This window comes from Myodes glareolus, chromosome 8 (genome assembly GCF_982192425.1).
Source record: "Myodes glareolus chromosome 8, mMyoGla1.1, whole genome shotgun sequence".
Taxonomy (NCBI): Eukaryota; Metazoa; Chordata; class Mammalia; order Rodentia; family Cricetidae; genus Myodes; species Myodes glareolus.
In genome coordinates this window covers 90,828,682-90,848,693 of record NC_142033.1, presented here as the reverse complement: position 1 = coordinate 90,848,693, position 20,012 = coordinate 90,828,682, and the positions used below count along the sequence as shown (strand labels likewise).

Here is a 20,012-nt window from a genome sequence, read left to right as displayed (position 1 = left end):
CCTCCCCTATGATCCAGATACCTGACTCCATGGCATCTGCCCAAGGACCCGATATCCTATTCCACAGACATTTTCTCAGCCATGTTCACTGCCACTCCACTCACCAGGCGAGGAAACAGAAACCAAACTGCCCTTCAACTGACAGAGGGATCGTAAAAATGTGCTGCATGTACACTATGGAATTCTGTTCAGCTGTAAAGAAGAATGAAATCGTAAAATGTGTACAGAAGTAGAGGTATTAGAAATAATCCTTAAGAAGAGCCTCTCTGCCTACACAAAATAACTCCAATCAAACCAAATTAGACCAAATCAAAAATGCCCACGTTTAATAAATACTGTGCTCTCGGGTGGTGGGAAGCATGGCCGGCGGGGCCGGGGGTGGGAGTGGGGGATGGGGGTGGGCGGTGGGGGGGGTGGGGGGTGGGGGTGGGGAGGGAAGAGCACGGGACACAGAGAGGGAGAGTACAAGCAAAACCGTGGCAGTGGTCCTGACCCTCCATCGGGAGGGGATCAGTGTTTAGTAGGCTTTCCTGGAGGTGGAGTCCAGCCCAAAGCAATCCCCAGGGGGAGGGGACTTGAGAAGGAGCTTTTTGCTCCATTGGTGCCCCAAAGCAGGGGCTGGGGTGACGCTTCCAACTTAATATTACATTCCAGACTCTTTGGATATAGGGGTGTTAGAGGGCTGGGGTCTCACTTTCAATCAAGCATCCCAGAGTCCTTGGATATAGTGGTATCACTTTTGACCAAACAGAAGGGACTAGAAAATATTATATTGACTGAGGTAACCCAGAAAGAGAAACATTGTGTTCTCTTTCATCTGAGGTTCCTAACTCCAAATCTTCAAATGTGAGGCCCTACTCTTTAGTATTGAAAGAAACCAGGGAAGTGAAACCATGGTAGGGGAATTAGGGAGAGGGTTAGAAGAATATCAGGATACAAGTAATCTGATGGAGAAATGGGGAAAATGGGTGTAGGGAAGCAGGATCGAGGAAGTCAGTAGAGAAACAGAGGGAAGAACAGGGAAAATCAGCACCAAGGATTTCTGAAAAACTCATAAGGAATATTATTTCTTACTTGCCTAAAATTACACATTTTATATATATATATATGTATATATATATATATATATATAATTCCACTTGGAGTAATAATACTCTCCCCAACAGAACATATATGAATAAATACCCCCATACCAGGCATGAGAACCCCCTCTCTTAGAGTTGTTCAGGGTAGACTAAGAGATTCCCCCACAAAATATATGCTACTACTGTTGCCATTGGTTCCCTCATAACGTTTGAAAGTAAGTGCCTACTGCTGAAGAAACCAGGCACTTTGGACACAGGACTCAAGGATTTCAAGGCCAGCCTGATCTACATAGGAAGTTCTAGACCAGCCAGTATTACAGAGTCTCTCTCTCTCTCTCTCTCTCTCTCTCTCTCTCTCTCTCTCTCTCTCTTTCTCTCTGTTTCTTAGATCCTAGCACCCATACCTGGGGGCAGCTCACAGTTACCTACAAATTCATCTCTAAGAGGTCTAATTCCCTCTTCTGGGACACACACACACATAAAATAAAGCTTTAAAAACCATGAGGGCCAACCCTCATGAATGGATTGTATTCTCCTTTGGCCGTGATAACCACTGAAGTATAAGCATTCCTGCCAACTTTGTGTTCTGTATTTATCTTACCTCTAATTGTAAGGTAATCTACAATCTAATTCTTTGATTGTTTCTTATCTGCTTTTTAAAAATTTATCATTTTTTCTTTGTTATGTTTTACTATTTATTGTTCTAAAGGAACAACATTTGGAGGTAAAGTTGCCAAAATCCAAGACTTTAGATGAGATGGCTTAACAGAAGATGATTTTCTCACAGTTATGGTGGATGGGAAGCAAATTAGTGCACTCATGACTTGGCCAGAGGCCTCTCACTGGCCTATAGTTGACCACCTTCTCGCTGTATCCATTATAACTTTTTTCTCTGCATCTATCTCTCTGATATCTCTTCCACTGATAAAGACAGCATAATGAACCTGCCCCCAAACCTGCCTATTCACCTGCAAGCTCTGTGGAACTCTGAAACACAGCTTGCACCAATACTGATGGCACCTAAGAGGGCAGACCAAAACCCCCCAAATACTCAGACAGCCACAGCAAAGATTGGACCAAGATACCAAGACACTGCTGGTCTCATTTGAAGGAAGAGGTGGGTAGGCGCTGATGCAAGAATTCCTCCAAAAACCTAAAAAACAACATGGTACCATCAGAACCCAGAGGACACACAACAGAAAGATATGATCATCCTAACCCAGAAGAAGTAGAAGAAAACGACTTTAAATGTAACTTTATGGAAATGATGGAGACCTTTAAAGAGGAAATGAAAAACTCCCTTAAAGAAATGGAAGAGAATACGAACAAAAAATTGGAAGAAATTGATAAATACTTAAAGAAAACCAAGAATAAAAAAACCAATCAAACAGATGAAGAAAACAGGTCAAGACTTGAAGATAGAAATAGAGGTAATAGTGAAAACACAAACCGAGGGAATCTGGATATGGAAAATCTGGGTAAACGAACAGGAACTACAGAGACAAGTACAACCAACAGAATACAAGAGATAGAAGAAAGAATCTTAGGCTCTGGAGATACTATAGAGGAAATAAAGTCACTGGTCAAATAAAACGTTAAAGTGTCCAGTTTGATCACATGCTCCATCACTCCCTGTCCAGTTGGCCTTGGTGAGCTCCCATTAGATCAGTCCCACTGTCTCAGTGGGTGAACGCACCCCTTGTGGTCCTGACTTCCTTGCTCATGTTCTCCCTCCTTCTGCTCCTCATTTGGACCTTGGGAGCTAATTCCAGTGCTCCAATGTGGGTCTCTGTCTCTATCTCCATCCATCGCCAGATGAAGGCTCTATGGTGATATGCAAGATATTCATTAGTGTGGCTATGGGACAAGGTCAGTTCAGGCACCCTCTCCTCTGCTGCTCAAGGAACAATCTGGGAACCTCTCCTTGGACCTGGGAACCCCTCTAGAATCAAGTCTCTTGCAAACCCTAAAATGGCTCCCTTAATTAAGATATTTACTTCCCTGTTCCCATATCCACCCTTCCTCCATCCCACCCATCCCATTCCCCCAAGCTTTTCCGAATCCTCCCCTTCTCCCTTCTCTCTACCCATCTCCCCTTACATCCACTCCTCCACCCCCCGTGCACCCAAGTTTTGCCTGGCAATCTTGTCTACTTCCAATATCCAGGAGGATAACTATATGATTTTCTTTAGGTTCACCTTCTTATTTAGCTTCTCTAGGATCGCTAATTATAGGCTCAATGTCCTTTAATTATGGCTAGAATTCACTTATGAGTGAGTACATACCATATTCCTCTTTTTGGGTCTGGGTTACCTCACTCAGTAAAGCGTTTTCTATTTCCATCCATTTGCATGCAAAATTCAAGATGTCATTTTTTTTTTTTTTTTTTACCACTGAGTAAAACTCCAATGTATATATGTTCCACACCTTCTTTAACCATTCTTCTATTGAGGGGCACCTAGGTTGTTTCCATGTTCTGGCTATTACAAATAGTGCTGCTATGAACATAGTTGAAAAATGCTTTTGTAGTATGATAGGGCATCTCTTGGGTATATTCCCAAGAGTGGAATTGCTGGGTCCTGAGGGAGGTTGACTCCCAGTTTCCTGAGAAACCGCCACACTGATTTCCAAAGTGGCTGAACAAGTTTGCATTCCCATCAACAATGGATGAGTGTTCCCCTCACTCCACATCCTCTCCAGCATAGGCTATCATTGGTGGTTTTGATTTTTAGCTATTCTGACAGGTGTAAGATGGTATCTCAGAGTTGTTTTGATTTGCATTTCCCTGATCGCTAAGGAGGTTGAGCATGACCTTAAGTGTCTTTTGGCCATTTGAACTTCTTCTGTTTAGAATTCTCTGTTCAGTTCAGTACCCCATTTTTTAATTGGGTTAATTAGAGTTTTAGTGTCTAGTTTCTTGAGTTCTTTGTATATTTTGTAGATCAGACCTTTGTCTGATGAGCAGTTGGCGAAGATATTCTCCCAGTCAGAGGGTAGCCTTTTTGTCTTAATGACAGCATCTTTTGCTTTACAGAAGCTTCTCAGGTTCAGGAGGTCCCATTTATTCATTGATTCTCTTATTGTCTGTGCTACTAGGGTTCTACCTAGGAAGTGGTTTCCTGTGCCTATATCTTGTAGACTACTTCCTACTTTCTCTTCTATCAGGTTCAATGTGGTCAGATTAATATTGAGGTCTTTAATCCATTTGGACTTGAGTTTTGTGCATGGTGATAGATGTGATCAAACTGGACACTCTGAAAGTGGCTGGCAATGAAGGCTGACTGAGAAACCAAGGACAAAGGCACTGGGTTTTGATTCTACTGCATAGACTGACTTTGTGGGAGCCTGGTTTGTTTGGATGCTCACCTTTATAGACCTGGATGGAGAGGGGAGGACCTTGGACTTCCCATGGGGCAGGGAACCCTGACTGCTCTTAGGACTAGAGAGAGAGGGGGAGGTGAGGAGGGGGAGAGAAAAGGGAGGCAGGGAGGAGGTGGAAATTTTTACTAAATAAATAAATTTAAAAAAAACAACAAAAAATAAATTAACAATAAAATAAAAAAATGTTAAATCCAACAAATTCTTAACACAAAGCATTCAGAAAATCTGGGACACCATGAAAAGACCAAACCTAAGAATAATAGGGGTAGAAGCGGGGAGGAGAATTTCAGCTTAAAGGCACAGAAAATCTATTCAACAAAAGTATAGAAGAAAACTTTCCCAACCTAAAGAAGGATATCCCTATGAAGGTACAAGAAGCTTACAGAACACCCAATAGACTGAATAAAAAAAAATCCCCTTGCCATATAATAATCAAAACACAAAACATACAGAATAAAGAACGAATATTAAGAGCTACAAAGGAAAAAGGTCAAATAACATAAAAGGTAAACCTATCAGAATTACACCTGACTTCTCAATGGAAACCATAAAAGCCAGAAGGTCCTGAATAGATGTGCTACAGACACTAAGAGACCATGGATGCAAGCCCAGACTACTATACCCAGCAAGCTTTCTTTCACCATCAATGGAGAAAACAAGATATTCCATGACAAAAACAGATTTAAACAACAATACCTATCCATAAACCCAGCCTTACAGAAAGTAACTAGAAGAAAAACCTCAACCCAAGGAAGCTAACTACACCCACAAAACACAAACATTTAATAACCACCCCCCCAGCATAACTCAAAGAAGGGAAACACACAACCACCTCTACCGAAAAATAACTAGAATTAACAACCACAGGTCATTAATATCACTTAATATCAATGGACTCAATTCACCTATAAAAAGACACAGGCTATAAGTAAACTGGGAGCATGGGGACCTTAGGGGAGGATTGAAGGGGAAGGGAGAGGCAAGGAGGGGAGAGAGAAAAATGTAGAGCTCAATAAAAAAAAAATCAATAAAAAATCCAAAAAAGATCCTTCATCCGACGATGGATGGCGATACAGACGGAGACCCACATTGGAGCACCGGACTGAGCCCCCCATGGTCCAAATGAGGAGGAAGAACATGAAAAAAAAAACAAACTCAGGACCGCGAGGGGTGCGATCACCCACTGATACAAGGGGACTGATCTAATGAGAGTTCACCAAGGCCAGTTGGACTGGGACTGAACGAGCACGTGATCCAACCAGATTTTCTGAATGTGGCCGGATTCTCTGAATGTGGCTGGCCTGGAGCCTTTCTGAAAAGCCATTGACAATGACACTGGGACTTGTTTCCTCTGCATATACTGGATTTTTGGAATCCAGTCTGTTTGGATACTCACCTTCCTGGACCTGGAGGGAGGGGGGAGGAACTTGAACTTCCCACAGGGCTGGAAGCCCTGACTGCTCTTAGGGATGGAGAGGGAGGAGGAGGGGGAGGGGGGAGTGGGAGGGTGTGGGGAGGAGGGGCGGAAATGGAAACTTTCATAATTTAATAAACTTTGAAAAAAAAATAAGAGCAACAACAAATAAATGGGACCTGCTGAAACTGAGAAGCTTCTGTAAAGCAAAGGACACAGTCAATAAGACAAAAAGGTAGCCTACTCAATGAGAAAAGATCTTCACCAACCCCACATCAGACCAAGGACTGATCTCCAAAATATATAAAGAACTAAAAAAATAGACATTAAAATTCTAAATAACCCAATTAAAAAATGGAGTACTGAACTACACAGAGAATTCTCAACAGAAGAAGTTCAAATGGCCAAAAGATACTTAAGGACATGTTCAACTTCCTTAGCGATCAGGGAAATGCAAATCAAAACAACTCTGAGATACCATCTTACACCTGTTAGAATGACTAAAATCAAAAACACCAATGATAGCCTATGCTGGAGCAGATGTGGAGTAACAGGAACACTCATCCATTGCTGTTGGGAATGCAAACTTGTACAACCACTTTGGAAATCAGTGTGGCAGTTTCTCAGAAAATTGGGAATCAACCTACCCCAGGATCCAGCAATACCACTCTTGGGAATATACCCAAGAGATGCCCAATCATACTACAACAGCATTTGTTCAGTTATGTTCATAGCAGCATTATTTGTAATAGCCAGAACCTGGGAACAACCTAGATGCCTCTCAACTGAAGAATGGATAAAGAAAGTGTGGCACATTTACACATTAGAGTACTACTCAGCGGTAAAAAACAACAACATCTTGGATTTTGCTTGCAAATGGATGGAAATAGAAAACGCTTTACTGAGTGAGGTAACCCAGACCCCAAAAGAGGAATATGGTATGTACTCACTCATAAGTGGATACTAGGTATAAACAAAGGACATTGAGACTGTAGTTAATGACCCTAGAGAAGCTAAGTAATAAGGTGAACCCAAAGAAAAAACATATATAGACCCACTTGGAAATTGGAAACAGACAAGATCACCTGACAAAATTGGGAGCATGGGGGTGAGGGGGTAAAAGGAAGGGGAGAAGGGGAGGGTTGAGGAGAACTTGAGGGAATGGGATAGTTGAGATGGAGGAAGGACAGATATGAGAGCAAGGAAAGGGATATCTTAATTGTGGGAGCCATTATGGGGTTAGCAAAAAACCTGACTCTAGAAAAGTTCCCAGGAATCCACAAGGATGATCCCAGCTAAGACCCTAAGCAATAGAGGAGAGGGTGAGTGAACTAACCTTGCCCTGTAGTCAGACTGATGATTATCTTAAATATTACCATAGAACCTTCGTTCAACAACAGATGGAAACAGAGGCAGAGACCCACATCGGAGCACTATACTGAGCTCCCAAGGTCCAGTTGAAGAGTGGGAGGAGTGAGAATATAAGCAAGGAGGTCAGGACCATGAGGGGTTCATCCACTGAAACAGTTTGCCTGAGCTAATGGGACCTCACCAACTCCAGCTGGACTGGGAATGAACAAGCATAGGATCAAACTTGTCCCTCTGAATGTGGCTGACAGTTGGGCAGACTAAGGGGCCACTGACAGAGGCACTGGGATTTGTCTCTACTGCATGCATGTACTGGCTTGTTGGGATCTTATTCTCTTTGGATGTATACCTTGCTCAGCCTAGATGTAGTGGGAAGGGCCTTGGATTTTCCACAAGGCAAAGTGCCTTACCCTCTTTTAGGATTAGAGGGGGCTTGGGTGGGAGGGTGTGTGGAGGGAATGGGAGGAGGAAAGGGAGTGGGAATTTGGATTAGTGTTTTTTAAAGTATTTAAAAAAAAAAACAGCATAATGGATGATATCCTGGCCCACTGGCCTTAAACCTTAATTACCCAGCTTACCAGCTTTGCTTCCAAATGTAGTCATATTGATGGTTAGAAGAGCCACATGTTAATTTTGTGGAGAAAAAAGGCACAGTTCAGTCCATAGCATTTCTATTTTTCTGCTGAATATCCTTAAATTCCTAATAGTTGCAACCCTATTTCACTTAACATAACTGGGGCTGACCCAGTTTCTACTTCTTGTGATTTTTTTCTCTCCACTTTTTCACCCTCCTGTTTGTATTGAAGCATCCCAAGGATCTATCCTTGCTTGCCCACAAATACTTTTCTATTCAGAGTATCCTTTCCCCAGGACATGAAGTTCTAGATGTTCTTCTGACTTTGGTAAACAATCTTTTCTTAGCACTTGGTGCCTGCTTTCCTAATCTCACTTTGTCCCATCTTAGCGTTCTGAGTGGAGTCTCACAACTTCGGGTCCATCAAGTATTCTATTTGATTCCAGCTATAAAATTTAACACAAACAGGCACACACACACACACACACACACACACACACACACACGCATGCACACACACACACACACACACACACACAGAGTTTCTCTAATTTCCATAGATTTGGCACAAGAGGAGAGATTTATTCTGTGTACTCAATTGACTATTTTAAAGAAAATCTACTTCAAATATAGTTAACTGTTCTGAGTGGAGAATTTTCAATTAGAACTTCAACTTGAATGTCCAAGCTAGGTTTGAGTCACTAGAGTTCAGAAAGGCACATATATTCATAAAATTGAATGGCAATTATGGATTAAACGCCAAGTCTTATTTCAGAAGTTAGCAGGTATAAAACTCCTCTATGTAAAAACAGTGCCAAAGAAGCAATTCTATGTCAACTTGATCACCAAGCAAGTGCCTAGGAATAGCAGATGTAAGCCGCCCTACAAAAACCATGCCAATGGAAGACAAACTACCCAAAAGTATTATGCCAAGGGAAGGCACAGATGGCTGGAGAGCAGCAGTTATAGGTCTTTTTATAGCATTATCAGATGGTACATTTGACATTCCAACTGGCCTTGTGCCAATGGCCAAGGTAGTTAGAGATGCCAACATGAGACTGCTCAGAGGCACACTCATCTTCATGCCATTCAAGATGGGGCCAGAGAAGCAATCTTGGGTGGCTTTTATGCCACAATGAGTATAGCAAAACAATTATCTTTTATGCCACAATAATAATTGCTTTGGAGAGGCTACCTGAATTTTCAAACCCAGAATAATATTCTAAAGACAAGAAGCTAGAAGCAGCACTTTGTGACCAAAGCCATAGACTTTCATGGGCAGTGAGCAATCTAGACCTCCTGAGGAAATTGAAGATGTGAATTTTAAAGCAACCTCAAGCTTCCACAGAGTTCCAAGTACAGTTCAAAGATTACTTTTCTGAACTATTTGAGAAAAAGTTGTTGACTTACTTGATGGTGCTTTACATGTCCTACAAAGCCACAAAACACACAAAAAATCAAACTAGCACTGGTAATCTGTACCCACACAACTGCAAAGTTTCAACTATTCTCGGCTGTTCTTTACACCCAACAGACCAACTTTTGATGCATTTAGTGGTGAGCTTTTGTTTCCTTTGGTGCTCTCCCTTATGTGAGCATCACATTCTTTAAGAATACAGGCTACTTAAAAGAATGACCCTCAGTTTCTTTTTACCTTTTTGGCAGGAATGTCACAGCAGGATGTTGCATTCTTGCTTATTTTACCAGGTGGCAAACTGTTTTCAATAGTTCCATTTTTATTATTATAATTATTATATTATTACTTTAGCATTTGTAGTCCAGATTGGTCTCAAACATGCTATAATGCCTGGATGTTCTGATTCTCTTGCCTCTGTGCCCCAAGTTCTGAGAAAACAGGAATACATCACCACACCCAGCTGTTCGTTTTGCTATTGATTGAGTTATGATTGTTAGATTTACATAGTGTTTATCAATTTTCTCTACGGCAGTTTGTTACTCTTGTTTATTTGTAAAAACACGTAGCTTTTATAACATTATGGAAACACCCTGAGAACCTTTAAATAGCTTGTTTCTGCAGACCCCTTCCCTAGGCATTGAGTCCATTAGTAACTTTCGCCTTAATCAGTTATAATCATGATGTTTGCCAAACCGTGACTTCTAACATGGGTGTTGAATTGATTTACTTATTTACACATGTACCAGTGTGGATCAGTGGTTACTTCCTATATTCTGATATACTGTGGTTCTTATCAAATTCATTTGAGATACTTCCTAATTTCTTCTGAAGACCATTAGGTTTCAAAAACAACTGTTATTTAATTTGTGAACTTCAGAGGTACAGAATATTACTGATTTACAACTCAATTCCTTTGGTTTCATGTACCATTTTTTAGAATGTTACATTCTAAAAACATGACAAGGCATTTTCATGTCTTATGTGGCCCAATATATATCTGGTGAATAAATGATATACATTTGAAATAATATAATTTTTCAGTTGTTGGAGAATGATGTTGGATTCTGTAGCTTTCAAAACATCAAGAAAAGTTGATTCATAGATTTTAAAATATTCATAAACTTTTACCTACTTTCTCTGTTTATTTCTGCATCTATTTTGCTACAGTTTCTCAACTTTTGTTTCAAGTATTTGAAGCTCAGTTATCTTGCACACAATTGTTTATTGTGTCTTTTTTTACTAAACTTTTATCATAATACATATCTATTGGGGAAATGTTTCTATAATTTTAAAACTATAGACTTCTGAATTTAAACTTTATGAATTTTTTTAAATGTTTGATTCTAAATTTGTATTTCTATTTCTGATGAGACTACCCATCCGAACATTTTGTTTATCTTTTCTTTAAAACCTGTGGCTACTGTGAGACCATTATCTCTAGTAATTAATACCTTGACTTGATCTTACAATGACTTTGTGGTAGTCTTTTTCTATTATCGTTTTTATATATTTTTACATTTAATTTATTCATACTCCAACAGTTAATTATATATCCTGAACACAAGTAAAGAATTATACATTGAGCACAACTACAACTTTCTCTGGGTCCAGTGATAACCTCTGACCTATAAAAAGAATTAAAATTTACTTTTTAACAGGAAGGTGTAATCTATTTGAATTCAACTTAATGCATATGTTTGGGGAATAAAATTAAAATCTTGCTACTCGTTTTATTTTATCCTTCTCTGATAGAATATTTTCAAACTTTTCAGTTTTCTGTATTGACTTTTTAAAGTTACACACCTACTGAGTTTCCTTAGAAGAAAACCCTCCATGTGCTATAATCTGCAATTTTAACCTGTCATGAGATACCCAGGACTGTGGCATTTCAGGACAGAGGCACCAATCATAAACCAGTATAATTCTATTTGCTCTTTCTATGCTAGAATCATTCATTTCATTTTTACATGCAATAAACACAATGTTAATGACATAAATTTTACTTTAAATATCTTCTTTTAAAAAAGAATGTGGATCTACACAAATCTACACATAAAAACTATACATATCTGTTGGGTACCATGTTGATATTCTAATACATGCATATGTTTTATAATGTTTAAATGAGAATAAACATATATAACTCAAACATTTAAACTTGCATGTATCAATTATGCCTTGAAGAATAGTAAGATGAGGAGAAAAGACTATTGATCCACGTGTTTCTCATCTGGTGTATATCCAAGTTCTGGTTTAAATTCCTTACCCAAACCTTCACTTATTTTTTCTCATAGTGCAGACCTTTGATGTATTTAAAATTATCTTTATTTTATTCTCACCTATGAATATTTTCACTGGATATATGTTGTGTCCAGAGCTTTAATTCTTTTCAGCACATTAAAAGATATCAATTATCTCTTGGCATTGTAACTTCTATCTGCAGGAGACCGTAGTGCACATCAGCTACTGGTGTTTCTGAGCAGCTGTTTCTCAATCTGTGTAAAGCTTTTCTATCTGGGTGCCCTGTGTTGCTAGGACATGCCCGGGAACTGCTTTCTCATATTTAACTTCACTAGGATCTTTGAATCTGCAAGCCATGCTTTCACGAAACTTCTACTAAGGACAAGACTCCAATTCTGCATCATTCAGATTGTTCATTTTATTATTTGTTTTATTTTGTTGTTCTTGAGATTAGATGGTTCCTCTTTATCTGTTTTTAAGTTAATTTACCTTTTATAAATCAATCCATTTTTCTACTAATGGATAATTTTTTAAAAAATTTTAACTTCTGAATTCAAACTTTTTTAACTATACAAATTTGTACTTTTTAATTATAGCTTCTGTCTATCCCCTTTTATCAAACACAGATTCCTTTCTCCCACGATGGAATCCGAACACAGCTTCCCCTCCCGCTACTCCTGTCCCTCCCCACCTCCTCTCTAGACTGAATTCACTCCCTTCCTGTCTCTCCGTAAAAAAGGACAAGCTTCGAAGAGACAACAACAAAACATAACAGAATAAAACAGCTATCATATCAAATTTGGACAAGCCAAGCCAAGAGAAAAATACAAAAGCTCCAAGAGCAGGCACAAGAGTCAAAGACCCACTCATTCATACATCCAAGAGTCCCATGAAAATACTAAGCTGGAAGCTACTGCACACATGCAGAGGAGCTGGCACAGACCCATCTACGTCCTGTGACTGCTGCTCCCGTCTGTGAATTCACACAAGCTTCCCTGTTGTCTTCGAGCTCCCTGTTCTCCCTGTCCTCTGCCCCTCTTCTGTAGACAGCTCTTGTTTCTAATAAGAACCCCACCTGAATGCTTTGTTCATCTCTTTAAAATCTTGAGGCTACTGTGAAAGCACTGTAGTTGTTACAGTGGTACTGCAGTTGGATTTTCTTGCAATTATAGCTCTAAGCAAAGACAACCCATCAGGATTCATGTGAAATAAAACAAAAAACATGAGGAAAAGAGTGTGGGGGGAGGGGTACTACAAATTGGAGGACAGGACACATACATGCAAACAGATACGCGAAACCCAGCAAAAGAATAGAAAGCATGAGACAGCATTCCACTGAGAGCCCCTCCTAAGCTGAGAGCTTCTCAACAATGTAGAACAAAAGTGGTTAGAAGTGAAGTGTCAGATCCTACACACTGGAAGAGGAGCAGTGACCACAGAGAGGATTCAAATAAAAAATCCTGAAGACAGTTATGAAATTAATCAATCAAGGACCTACACAAGAAAACTACAAAAGCAGATGAAGAATCAGTAACATGGAAGAAGAAAATTTAAAACAACACGGAAAAACCCTGTAAAGAGTTCAGACACTGACGAAGAACCAGACAGAAATTCTGAAAATCAACCAATCAACAAACCAGACAACACAACGTAGAAGAAAGCACCATCAACCTTCAAGACCATGCAAAAAGAAGCCACACTGTTTGCAGGGAAACAGATGTGTCAACTGAACTATGCTGATTTCAGAAAGACAAATTATGCTTTCTCTTATCTGTGGTTCCGAGATTTTATAGAGATACATGAAGATACATGTGTGTGTGTGTGTGTGTGTGTGTGTGTGTGTGTGTGCGTGTGTGTGTGCGTGTGATATGAAAGTAGAAAAAAGAAATGAAAAGGGATTAGGAAAGGGCTCAATATGCAGCATACACATGTAGAGAAACTTCAAAAAAAGCGCAACAAAAAGATATCAGTCGTACCTAAAGTGACCATTTAGTGGCATGTCTGTGCAGAAACAGAGAAATGCATCCTAAAATTCACATGCAATCCCAAAGGATCTCAGTATATAAAACAATCTAATTCCAAAACTATGAGTCTAGTACATGATCCTGGCACAAAGACAGAACTATGGATCAATGCAAGACAAAGAAAGTCCACAAAGATATTCACCCATGTATAGTCAACTACCCCCTGACAAGAGTCTCACGAAAACCTTAGTGATACTCGCTCCCTGAACTGCCTTAAGAGCAATAGTCCACAGTTTCACCACCAATGACTTTCAACATTTTCCTGTGTTTATGGGTTATTTATAATTCTGATTTTTTTGAAATGACTTGTTCTGATATATGCTGGATTTTAGTTCTAATATTTTACTCTTTACTGGTTATTTATTTATATCAGCATATTCCCTCTTTGTTATGAAGAATTTTGGACCATCAACATGACTTACTGAAACTTTTTGCTTTCAAATGCTACCATTACTGTAGATTAATTCAAGTACACAAATCAATCTATCTTCTAAGATATTTTAGGTAAAAGAGCAGACTATGAAACAAGGCTGTCTTAAATGATTCTAAGCTATCAAGTAGAGACATACAAATTTCAAAAGTTGTATAAAGCCCAGATTACTGATCTCATACACACACACACACACACACACACACACACACACACACACACACACACACACCCCTACCTTAAAATTAAACACTGGACAAAGACTTGAAAGGTGAATAATAGGAAAACATGCTAGACATCCTAGTTACCAAGTTATTACAGTATGCCAGGCACTTCAAATATGTTAATCTATTTCATACTTTGGCAATTTATGCATTGTTACCATCTTACAAACAATAAAATGGAAGCAAACAGCATTAGGTAAACTATATGAAACCCACAGAGCCAATAGGTTAGTCTGGAACCGAATCAACAGCCCCTGAAGCACTAGTGTGAGGAGATGGACCTGAAATGGGCTCTTCTACTCTAACCTTCACCCTGAAAGCGGCTCTTCCCCTTCCTCTCCATACTGCAGCCTTGGATCCCTCTAAATGAGGTGTGGGAACTATGAAATGCAGTCAAATGTCACTAGACACATTTTTTTTCTAGTTTAAAACACTGGAGCGGGATGGGGGGGAACACAGGGATCACAGTTTTGGTTTTTAGTTTTGTGTGTGTGTGTGTGTGTGTGTGTGTGTGTGTGCAACATTTGAAAGTTTTATTCTGTTCACACCATTGTAAATGAAGCTTTACTGGAGCACACCCATACTTACAGTTTGAACACTGTGAGCTGCCTTCCCTCTATGATTGCAGTGCTCACTAGCTGTGTAGTAACTATGAGGCTTGCATCTTGAGATAGTTACTACCTAGTCCTTTCCCAGAAAAGGCGTGCAGACTCCTGATCGAACTTATGAGAGCATCACTCTTCCGATCCAAACCCTTCATCATGTTCCTACAGCTTTAAAGGTGAACTCCAACTCCTTAGTTCACACCTGGGCCCCTCTGGTCTCAGCTGCCTGTTTTCCAGATACATCACCTTCCTCGCCATATTGTATACCTTCACCTGTTCACCACCAACAGATGCTAAAGCAAAAAGTGTTATTTTCAGGCTCTCTGGTCCTTTTCATTGGTGGTGTTGCTGTTGCTTTGAGACAGTCTCATATAGCTCAGATGGGCTTCCCAAGTGCTGTGTGACCAAGGATGACCTTGGCGTCTGGTCCTCTCGGCTCCACCTCACAAGCGGTAGGATTACAGGATTGTGCCCCCACACCTGGTTTATGAGTTGTGGAGATCAAACCCAGGGCCTTGCACATGCTTGACAAACACTTACCAACTGAGCTATGTCCCCAGCCAGAGGTACTATTTTTTTGGTCTCTTTGGTATTATTTTTAATCTTTAAGGAAGAGATGGCTTAAAGATAATAAATCCTTTGCAAGTAGAGATAATCCTGCTTATTTTATAAACTTTCACTTTTCAAAGAAGGTAATATTTCTTAGAATATAGGCTATGAACCTCTGGCCAGATGAAATTCAAACAGTAAGAATCAATCTATATGAAAACATGATAAATTCTTTTAGATAATTTCAACATCAAGTCTCAAATGTACACGGTACTTTCATAAACTTAAACAGAGCTCCGAGGCCTCAACACTCTGTATTTTGAGACGCCTTAAAATAGACCTTGGCTAAAGGCGCTGTCTTAGATGAGGAGTGAAGATGTGCACTCCGAATAACGTCTGTACTTTTCCAAACTGAGCGTCTAGTCATCCTCTCCTCTATTTTAGCCCGTCAGTAGAAAAGCTCTTGGATTAAGGAGATTTGAAGGAACACAAAGGTTTCTCTAAATTGGTACTGGGTTAAACAGATTAAAATGCTGAAACAAATATGAAAATAGTTTAGAAGGTGGTTTTGATAATTATATCTATTAATTAATAAAAAAATAAACTACAGGATATAATATTCGGGGAGAAATTTTGCCCAGCAAAAATCATTACAATTCTAACCATAGCTCTCAGCTGCCTCTCCACCCTTGGGACTCTCGGCATAACAGAAGAACTGGGGGCCGGGCCTGGGGCCAATGCCTTTAATTCTGGAACTCAGAGATCTACAGAGAGAGTTCTAGGTCAGCCAGGACTACATACTGGGACCCCATTGAAGGAGGAGTGATATAGGTGGGCCTTCTGTTATGTGTTATTTTCATTGGTTAATAAAGAGACTGCCTTGGCCCTTTGATAGGACAGAACATAGGTGGGTGGAGTAAACAGAACAGAATGCTGGGAAGAGGGCAATGAGGCAGACGCCATGGAGCCAGCCACCAGGCCAGACATGCTGAATCTTTCCTGATAAGCCACCACCTCGTGGTGCTACACAGATTATTAGAAATGGGTTAATCAAGATGTGAGAGTTAGCCAGTAACTAACTCTATAGAGATAATGGGCCAGACAGTGTTTAAATGAATACAATTTGTGTGTTGTTATTTCTGGGGCTAAGCTAGGCTAGCTGTGCGGGAGCTGGGCAGGACGAAAAGCAGGCCTGCCCGCAGCGCCCTTCACTACAGAGGAGGAAGAGGAGTGGGAAGCAGTGGGGGAATGGGAGAGGAAGGGGAGCGAGGAGGATGATATACCTCTATTTGAGTAAGATGCAGCAGAGGCGAGAAGACAGGAAGAAGGGTCAGTTAGATGGAAATCTAAGCTCTCCACTGGGCTATCTGAAGCACAGTGTCAACACACTGACATGCTTGCCCAAGCAGAGAGCAAAGTGAAGATGGAAAATATAATGTTTATACTTTTGAAAGTAATTACTATTTTTTCATGATTAATATATGTACAATTGATTTGACAATATGAAATTCAAATTCCGTCACCTATAGTTTAGAATTTTAAACCCAAATTCAATTGAAAAACAAATGAGCTAAGGTAATGAACTCTACTTAGGAAACAGCAACACTTAATATCTTCACAGTGCAAAAGAACAGTACAAACCTTTGTCTTACTGTTTCTTTGATAACAACAGATTTGCTACTTTGTTCATTTGACCTCGCTGGGGTGAAAGTTCTTATAAGAAAGGAATCAGGGTGGGGAGGATACGGGATGTGGCCAGGGTAGGGGGAGATCAGAGGGTTTGGAGCAAAGAAAGGAAGAGAGAAGTGTAATTAAGTTACAGTCTCAGACAGGAGCATGACAGTAGGCACGGGGTCTGTAAGAAGCTGGGCAGTGTCACCACTGGCAAAGTGACAAACAGCAGAGCAAGGGAACAGTGCACTCAGCACCTGGGGATTCACTTTTCTCTCTAGTTACGCCAAACACAAGGAAAGCACTTGTCACTTCTTACTTCTCACTGGAACCTGAGGGCCCAACAGTACGTTCAGATCTCTGGGGCACATTTCCTCCTGTGTCCTGGCTTCTGGAGCTTCAAGCTTGCTCAGAGCATGGATTAGAAAGACATTTAGACTTAATAGATGGAAAGGTGTCAATTCTGCACATCAAGGTTCATGGGGAGAAAAGTTCAAGAATTATAAATGCTTTGAAAATATAAAAGATCCTTTGGCCCTGGCAAGGAAAATGTCAACAAGCCAAAAGATACGAGATAGCTATTGAGCAGCTCGTGAGGGCAGTGCTGCAAGCCATGGTGCAATAATGCCTTCCCGCCATGTGTCTAAGGCTACAAATGACACTAATCCCTTTTAATGGTCACAAAAGCTGACAACTTACTCAGCCTTAGAACTGAAGACACAAAAATCATCTCTGGCAGTGACTTACCATAAACAGGTCACGAGCACCAATGTCAACAGCCAAGAGGAAGGCCTTTTCAAATCTCTGGTACCTGTGATAAGGGGGAAATATGTTAGTTGTGAACAAAGCTATATAAAAGGGAAAAGTGATTTTTTTGTGTGTATTTATTTGGTATTATATGCATCCTCCTGATGGGGAAAATACTTTTGTCTGCAAGGATTTTCTGGCTTACGACATGTTCTTACCCTGGGGAGGAGCTAAGTATAGAGGCAGGGCAGGCCCTGGGTGTGAATTCTGGACAAGAGAAACTCAAGGGAGACATAGCCAGATCTGGAGAGATGAAAACTTACACGTGAATTCCTCATGATTTTTGCTCTATTGTTTTTTTTTTTTTAAAGAGAAACTTAAGTGGGTATAAAGAATGTAGCAGGAAAAGGGTAACTGATATGTTATATAACTGCACTTATATAACATATATATATGTTATATTTCTTAGATAAAAATAAAGAAATATATTCTTTATATATTTCTTAGATAAAAGAAATCTTTATTTCTTTTTAAAAAGAAAATGTTTCTTAGATAAAAGTTAAGAAATCAAATCTCACATTATTATAAAATTACACATGTGTAAGTTTTAAAAAAATATTCTCAGCTAACTTAAAAGAACAAAACAAATTATTTCTAATTTTTTAAAAAAATTTTGTGCTCTTTTCAATGATTTTTTTTTTTTAAGAACATAAAGTTTAAGAGCTCAGGAGAAAAGCACATTGCAAACACTTCAAACACGTTTTGGGCACACAAATTTGTCTTTTTTTTTTTTTGTCTGAATGCAGAGACTTGTATTGAAAAAACTCATCCATTTTCCTGATCCTCAAAATAGTTTGTAGACTGCTCACCATTGTGTTCTATATTATAAAATGCAGTGGTAGAAAAGACAGTGATATCTTAGATTAAAAAGTAAGTACTAAAAATTGATAATACACAATCCATTTGTAAAGTAACTAATTTAGTATTAGACAGGAGCTGTTAGGCTCTGGAACATGTTCTGTGTTAGTCTTGACGCCTTTTGATGCCATTCTCTACCACCACCCCCAGCTCCCTGTCTGTTCACACTAGTAACCCAAGTATTTGCCCAAATCTCTCACAGCTACAGGTCCTGGGGCAATTGTGTTTGGTTCTGTGGAAAAAGAATTTATCATAACCGGAAGCATGCTGCAACCTTATGTATGCAAGGAGAATAGATCCAAGTGTTCACTCCCTGGCCATTTGGCATTGCACTGCCCACCGTGTGGCAGTGCTGAGTCCCTGTGAGGTCCCAGCAGTAGCACCTGCCCACTTCAAATGGTTGAGTCTGACCAGAGCAGCCACACCTAACCCTCTAAACCACCCCTCCCAAAATCGGCCGCCTTGGTTCTTTTCCCTTTCCTTCACTCCTTGTTTCCCATTTTGGAGCCTGAACTTTGCCTATCTTCTCTAGAAGTTAGTATTCTATTGTTTAATTTCTATGCTTAGTCCATTCTCAGTAATCATAACAATGACTCACAAATTCACATCTCTAAGATCCATTTCTGTGCTGATAGCCAAATTTTTTGTTTCTAGGCCCCTCAAAGTTAACATGCCTAACACGTACACTGTTGGCAAACATACTTAAGACACATTGAAATTAGAGAAAGTAACAAAACAAAACATCATTATGAAACCTACTCCTTTAAACAATGGGCATATACTTAAAAAATCAAAATAAACCAAAGGAGTCCTTATTCTAACAGACTTGCACATCCATGCTTATTGCAGCTCTCTTCAGTAACAGCAAAAAAATGCAACCAGCTTAGATGACCATCCGCTGGTGGATAATGAAAATGCGGTACATGTATAGAGTGAAATTTTATTCATCTATGAATAAAAATGAAATTTGTAGAAAAATGGGTGGAACTGGAAAACATATTAAATGAGGCAACCAAACCCATAAAGACAAGAACTGTACGTTATTTCTCATATGTGAAGCCTACCATGGAATTATCGCATATATATATATATATTATGGTATTTATGCAAATGCAGGTACCAGTGCCCATGAAAACACTGAGCTAGAAGAGTATATTAGGCATTCTCCTTATTCTCATTGAGACAGTGTCTCTTACCAAACCTGGAGTCCACCACTTTGGCTAGGCAGGTGGTCAACAAAATCTAGCGATCTTCTTACCTCTGCTTCCTCTCTTCACTCTGCCCCTGGCAATGCGTACATGTGGGGAAGCTTAGCTTTTGTGGTTTTGTTGTTCATGCTGAGATCTAAGCTCAGGTCTTCATGC

The 20,012-nt window shown here is 39.8% G+C and overlaps 1 protein-coding gene across 7 annotated transcripts in view; it reads right to left on the bottom strand.

Moving 5' to 3' along the window:
- Wdpcp (WD repeat containing planar cell polarity effector) overlaps positions 1 to 20,012 on the bottom strand; it is a 284,986-nt gene that overhangs the window by 74,831 nt on the left and 190,143 nt on the right. For all 7 annotated transcript variants that reach the window (XM_085692260.2, XM_085692256.2, XM_085692258.2 and 4 more), the window contains one exon: positions 17,731 to 17,794. In XM_085692260.2, the coding sequence (XP_085548386.2) occupies positions 17,731 to 17,794 (64 nt within the window). The remainder of the gene's footprint in view (positions 1 to 17,730; positions 17,795 to 20,012) is intronic.